The sequence below is a fragment of the Nelumbo nucifera genome, chromosome 6, assembly GCF_055504915.1.
Source record: "Nelumbo nucifera cultivar China Antique chromosome 6, China Antique-T2T, whole genome shotgun sequence".
Taxonomy (NCBI): domain Eukaryota; kingdom Viridiplantae; phylum Streptophyta; class Magnoliopsida; order Proteales; family Nelumbonaceae; genus Nelumbo; species Nelumbo nucifera.
This window is the reverse complement of record NC_142654.1, coordinates 34767663-34775000: the sequence shown is the minus strand read 5'-3', so window position 1 is coordinate 34775000 and position 7338 is coordinate 34767663. Positions and strand designations below refer to the sequence as shown.

Genomic DNA, 7338 nt, shown 5'->3' with positions numbered 1-7338 from the left:
TTTACTTGATATATAAAGATGATAATATTCAATAATTTGGACTCCACTGAAAAAACTGGAAAGACTGAAAAGATAAAACTAGAAGAAGTGGAGTGATAGTGCCTGTTGGTGCCCTGTTGAATAAAGGAAGTACAGTGGTTTTGTGTTTTTGTGTTGGTATTAGAAACAAATACAAAAGTAAGAGACCCAAACAAAAAGCTCTTATAGTTTGATTTATTTCTGCTTTATACATGTTTTAAAAGCATTTGCTTGTCGCAAGCCTCTATGATTTTCAATTTTTTTTCTTCTATTTTAGTTCTTTACTGGAAACCACATTATCCTCTTAACAGGAGTATGTACAATAAGTCTAAGCAACAAAATAATCCATCAGCATATTAAAGAAATTCTGGAGACATGTATTAAACAAAATTAGTAATTTACTAACCCCAATTGAAGTCACAAAATTGCAAACTGCACATTTCACAGAGCGTGCTCCATATTGGTACATCAAGAGCATTCGGCAGTTACCACAGTTAACATGTGCAACCTGGTTGGCTGCAAGAAAATACATATTGAATGAGTATAATGCCCCTAGCACTGATTTTCAGATTCTTTTAGTGTGCCCTATATCAGTCTAAATTCAATACATAAATAAGAAACTACAACTCCCCCCCCCCCCCCCTAAAAAAAAAAGAAAATTCAAAATTCAAGCTGATCCTCAGGGAGACTACAGAGGTTTCATTTACCATCATGAGTCTTATACCTTCCAAGGCTAGGTTGATAGTGTGACAACAAGAACATTGTACACTGGTTGCTCCACGAATGTACATCAACAAGGTATGGCAGCCTCCACAGACTAGCTGAGCCATTTCAGTGCCTATTCAGAGTCCAACACAATACAGAAGATGGTTACTACTATGTCCACACCAATTGTTAGTAACTGAGCTTCAAAAGAAACATGGAAAAAGAAATCCTTGTAATACCCATATGGGTAAAATATGCAGTGCCAGATGAAAACAATGGAAGAAAAAATAAAGAAGCATACCAGGAGGTGGAACAACTGTAACTGCATTGCAAACAGCACAACATACAGAGGTTGCTCCAATTGGATAGACAAGGAGATTTCGACAGCCAGAACAAACAAGTTGGCTCTGTGTACCTGGGAGTGACCACATATTTGTATATATTAGACCAGGATCTACATGTTTTCCACCTTCTTGTTCCTAAAGTTCTATTAAAAACTTGAATGGGTGCAAAAGCAGGAAAGCTACAATTGTATTCCTTTCAGCAGACGGATAGCACAGGGATTATCCAATCCAAGTCATGCCAGGAACATGAAAAGAGATCAGAACATGACCAACCATCACCATTGCCATCCAGACACTGACAACCATACTTCAATTTTAGTTCAGATCATATACTTCATCAATAACTATGTAAATTCCACTAAACCATCTTGACATCAGAAAATCTCTCCAACAGAGACCAGTATTGGATTTTACTCCAAATACCTTCTGAGAATTCCATCAATTGAAAGGATCCCAAATAACAACCCACCAACACAAATAATCGCCAAATCTTAAGAGAGAAATCTTGTTTCCATAAAAGATTTACATTGGGAAAATGAATATTTGGACGAGATAATGGATTATTCCAAGAATTAACCAAAAAAACGGATGGAAATCAGATATTGTTCTGAGGCTAAATTAGTAGGCAATCAGGGGAACTACCGTTAGGAGGCGTAAATGGTACTGGAGCCGTCGGGTACGGTGCGAGAGGAACTGGCATTGCTTATCTGACAACTTAAAATTCTTTCTCCAAGCTTTTGAAAAATTGCAGCTTCAAGCACAGCTAAATAAAACTCTGCCTTCCATTCCCTCCACTTCTGTAAAAATCAAAAAGAACAAGAGAAAAAAAAAAAACGAAAACTGACAAGCTCTTAGAGATAGAAGAAGGGGTCTGAGAAAACATTCTAAGAAATCTAATAAGTAACTACGTGCATTACAGAATACCCACTAAAACGAAGAACAAATAGAGAAAAAGAGATAAACCCATCACAGAACATCCAGTGACAGACCAAGGAGCCTTGTCTGAAAAGAGTCACATAATATACGACTAAAGAGTAGCTAATTCCCATTACTGAATTTCCGGTAATAACAGCAAGAAGCATACATGGCTCATACTTCATATATGGTATATATTAAAATTAGAATCTCATAAAAACCAATTGAACAACACCCATTTAAGAATTTTTCATTAAAAACCATACATGAAGCTGGAATTCAGCATCTATCCAGATACCCAGAAGGCCAGAGAACTTAGACTACCAATGAGATTTCGGAGGCAATAAACGGAGTTGAACTTTGTGAAGGGCAAACAGAACAAGAACATACCCTTTGCAGGCTACAAATGAAGTGGGCGAGGATTTCTGAGGATAACTTAAAAAACAGAGAGATGTAGAAGGAGAAAAGTCGGTGTTAAAAACATGGAAAGAGATCCTTTTACCTTTTTTTTTTTATTTTCTTCGTCTTACTTCTGCCTCTAGTTATTAAGAAGGTGGAACTTAGCTTTTAGCAAGAGAGAGAGAGTGAAGGAGGTGACTTGTTCCATTTATGTTGGTAGCACTTCAAGATCAGCTTCCTCACAGACTCAGTAAACCGTGGCATGCACGTGACTTGCACGTTCAATCACACGTTCTTTCTCCCTAGAACATTGGTCGGCCAAGGATGAGCCACGTATCCCGACACAACAATCAAAGCCGTCCATGACATGTTTCTATGGGTGCCGTGAATTCTCTCAGTCACAATATCCAATTTTTGCTGGTGGTCCCACCTTGTGATGTGCAATTACGTAATTTTCTTGATTATTTATTTGGCAATCATAAATTCATAGTTGAACTTGAATCGAATTTTCCTTTTATTTTTTAATACAAAACTGGACCGAATCGGAGGGTTGAACCATTCAACCGTTAATCAGAAGTGTCAAAATGGATGCAAAATTTGAGTCCTAATTTTAAAATACATGGGATGATTTTATATAAATATGATGATTAAAAAAGTAGTAAAATAAAATTGATATATTTATGGAAATTTAAGAATATTAACTTCAGGAAGTGATCGATTTATTAAAATGGGGAAATATAGAATAAGATGATTATATTAAAGTTTTTCTGGCATTCGATAAATTATTTTTAAATTTCATCAAACTGCTATATCGAAAATAGTAGAAAAGCTCGTAAGAAAGGAGTTGAAATCAGCACATCCCCGCCGTGTGTGTATTGGGAACATCTCCACATGATATACAAGAAATGATGAGGCATCATCTGGAGATGTTCTCAATACATGTTGGGGATGTACTGTGGAATGTTGTGGGAAATTATCTTGTGGGGGCTGATTTTAATTCATAAAAAAACTGAAAACGGCATAAGTTGAAGGAGTCTAGATTACTTACCTATGACAATTCTACCCACTCTACCAATATAATATCGCAGCCATACATGGAGAATATTTCATCCTCTTACATGTTATTCGTAGGAGATGCGGAGTCAGGTTGAGACATTAAGAAAAGATATCTGCAGACTGACACAGAGCACCTCACTCCGATCTCACATACACAACTCACCATGCATTGGGAACATCTCCTATAAATAATAACATATAAGTGCAGGAGATGTTCCCAATGCATAGGATGTGCATGTGAGGCGCCCTGAGTGAGGAGCAGATCCGGTCTCCTTTGTTATGTACAACTCCCTATAAATACAATATGATCTTGCTTCAACATTTGAGACATGAGTTGTACCATTGCTTGCTGGTTCGATTATTCAGGCCAAACACTAATAAAACCGTAGAAGCGTGGAAGTAATTGGTATTGTGTACTAACTATATATCACACGGAATTTGAGAATTGAGATTTGGTCCTCACACTGCTCTTGTAGGCTGTAGCCTTTTGTAGCTGTATATTGAGAACATCTTCGAATTTGTATGATTTTATTTATTGGGAGATTATTCTCCATGCACAACTGCAAATAGCTATGAGGACAGTCCTGTAAAAGTGTGAAGATTAAACCCGAATTCGTTGGATGGAGATAAAGTAGGGTGCAGTTTGAAGAGTTGAAACCCACTGGCCATACTATGGAGTGCCTAGGTTAGGAGTGGCAAGTGGGTGGATTGGATTGGGTTGAGTGCTGGTTGTACAGTAGTAATCCACCCATATTGACCCAACTGATCCATTCCCAGCTATATTTATTGAGTGTTAGTGGGTCACAATGCACATTGACCTTGATCCATCCTAACCCATTCATATGACCGGTTAACCCAGAAAAAGATATATTTCAACTGAAAACATAAAAAAAGATAAATATTGTAGAAAATATATAAAAACACTGAAAATACAAAAATTACAGGATAAGGCAAAAAAATTCAATATATATATATATATATATATTAAATTTGTAGAAAAACATAAAAAATTATAAAAAAATCAAGAAATTGCAAATAAATAATAAAAACAAAGGAAATTGTATAGATTGCAAAATAAAACAACAGAAATCATAAAAACAATGAAAATTATAGAAAACACTACAAAAAATACAGGAAGCACGGTCTAGGTTCCCTCGGTGACCAGTGAGTTTAATCAATTTGTTTGCTCCTACAATGGCTTCGAAGTGCTCAGACATCGTACAAGCATGGTGACGATTATACTATATGGTTTTCCGTATATATATCTCCCTTTCTATTGGGAGATATGGGACCTTATGATTTGGTTGAGAAGGTTGCTTCAGATCCAGGATTTATGGATCGCCATCTCTCTGTTAGATGAACCGAAGTAACAGATTTCCTGATCCAATTGTTCAAAGATCTCATTCAGCGGCTTTGAAACTTCAAGGGCCCTTAATGAATTAGGACTACCGTTGCCTTTTGATTAGAATCAATTAAGCAGAGCTAACTGAGATGCTAATAGGCCTTTTGCATGGTGGTAATCTTTCCGTTTCAGGAGCTTACCATAAGTTATGTTTGGTTTAAAGGAAAAAGTAGGGAAAGGAAAGAAAAGTTAGGAAAACCTTCACAAATCTTGTATAGGTTTCCTTACCTTTCCTTTCTTTTCCATACTTTTTTCCTTCAAACCAAACATAGCCTTAATGTTTTCATTGAAACTGATTAAGCAAATGGTGAAGTAGGAACCAAGTTTTTTACGTGCCTTAAGAGAGTTGACCCCTAAAAACTAACTGTTAGGAGGGAATCCAAGCACATATATACCCCACAACATTTCAGACTACCGATGTTGGATACTTCAAATTAGCATCCCATACTACCAACATGGGATAAATGGATCATAACAGTTTGCTGATAGTATTGGGTTCTTTCTTGGTCTACTATGGACTTAGATTGGATTTGGATTTAATCCGATTCTGATTATGGAAAGTTAAATACTTCAACTTTTATATATGATAAATTAATGTAAATATACATACTAAATTTATTATATATATAAATTCATATTATAATTTTATATTTTTTATAATTTTAAATATAATTATATAAAATTTATATATTAAAATCAATAAATATTATAATATAATCAGATTCAGATGTTAGTTGGATCAGATGGAGTCAACTCCAGATCCGATCCAATTATATAAGCACATCATCTGAATTTGAGATAATTGGATAGATGTGAGGGCCTCAAATTTTTAGGTATCATTGACAGACTAATATACATTGACCTTATGGGTATTCGGACCCAACCCACCCAATGTGTCACTTGACTGATATTGACCCACTGATTAAACAGGTGGGTCAAATGGGTTTAGATTAAAATTTCCTGCTCTAACCTAGTTCCTTAGGTTTAATATAATTACACACCTATTTTTGGGGGATATCAATTGACCATCTCAAATTGTTAAGTACATAGTTTAGGCCTTGTTTGTATGAAAGTACAAAAATACTATAGTATTTGTTTCATATACTATATTTCTGCTTTCATATTTTGTGTTTTTGATGAAATAGTACTTTCGTTTTGTATTAATTAAAAAGTTTTATGGGAAAATTATTTGAAGTGGTAAGAAATCATTCAAGGCCTTAGAGTTAGTAGGAAATATAACTCTTGATGTAGGGCAGAAGCCGATTCTAATAGACAATCCCAAATAGAGGGTTTCTCTGTAATGGAGCTCATGCTTGAGTATATATTTACTGGGCCATGTTTGATTTAAAAGAAAAGATAGGAAAAGGAAAGGAAAAATAGGTATGATTTTTCACAAGAATGCACAACATTGTATTTTTCTTCTGAAAATTGTATATTTTTGTTTCTAAATGTTATTAAATAACACGTCAATTGAGGTATGATTTTTGAATCTTTGACTTTTAATATTTTTAATGAAACAAAGTGTCGGTGAAACATATTTCTCCCCCTTTCCCCACCATCAACCCAAACTTTCAATTCAATTGTAGAGGCCATTGTAGTTATACTTTACTTTATAATTTTAGCTTTTGATATAATATTTTGAGAGAACAACTGTTCATCAGCACACTCTAAGAATTTTTAGCCCCACAATTGCAGTTGAGGTAGGTGCCAGCTCGGAATTGATGTCAATGCACGAATAGATATTGGTATTTTAGGGTGAGGGCATTTATCATTTTGAATTATATAAAATTACAGTGAAATTTAGAATTTAGCAAAATCTCCATTCGTTGTTTCTGGGTAATAAAACATTTCAGTACCTAATGTACTGAAAATCGTTCTTTGTCATTTTTTTATTATTATTTTAATTGAACAAGTTGGATGGTTATGTCACAACTGATAAATTGCTGGTGATTGTGAAATATGGGAGCCCTCTTGCACCATGCATCATTAATTATCACATACAACTATCGGGTCGAATAGTGATTACCAGTAGTGACAGTGATAGTGATGATACGATCAAAACCAATGTTCATGTACCTTTAAATTTAGGATGTTTTATCAGCCTACATTATATCTACAAATTTAAATATTTCTTCATTTTTCCTTTTTTTTTCGTGAAAAGATAAATTTTGTAAGTTAAAGCATGCATAAAATAGGAACATTTATGAGATAATACATGAAAAAGGCCAGAGTGGAGGAGAAAACAACCAGATTTTAAAAAAGTGACGAAGCTCTATTTTCTCTAATGGATTCCATAAGCTTTAGTATAGCATATCTTCCTTCTCATCTTCTCTCTATGGTCCTTCAACCCCGTCTTATGTAGTCTCTTTTGGTTTTATTAAAGAAAATATATATTAAAAAATGACAAAAGTCACCGGTGATATGTCATCTCTGGAAATTTCTTTATTTGAGCTCCAATAAATCCTCACCACCCCATCAATCCAACTCATCTTCGAGTAC

At 34.8% G+C, this 7338-nt stretch overlaps 1 protein-coding gene across 4 annotated transcripts in view; it reads right to left on the bottom strand.

Annotated features, from left to right (window-relative positions):
- The window catches only part of LOL1 (lsd one like 1), a 3625-nt gene extending 1052 nt beyond the window's left edge, over positions 1 to 2573 (bottom strand). The window contains exons 1-5 of one of the 4 annotated variants that reach the window (XM_088889362.1): positions 2486 to 2573; positions 1710 to 1866; positions 1025 to 1138; positions 743 to 856; positions 425 to 534 (exon numbers count right to left, since the gene is read on the bottom strand). In XM_088889362.1, the coding sequence (XP_088745488.1) occupies positions 425 to 534; positions 743 to 856; positions 1025 to 1138; positions 1710 to 1767 (396 nt within the window). In that variant the 5' untranslated portion in view covers positions 1768 to 1866; positions 2486 to 2573. Of the gene's footprint in view, positions 1 to 424; positions 535 to 725; positions 857 to 1024; positions 1139 to 1709; positions 1867 to 2248 lie in introns of those variants that run through there. The other 3 variants (XM_010271685.3, XM_010271684.3, XM_088889363.1) reach the window with 3 other exon arrangements.
- Between the last annotated feature and the right edge of the window lie 4765 nt (positions 2574 to 7338).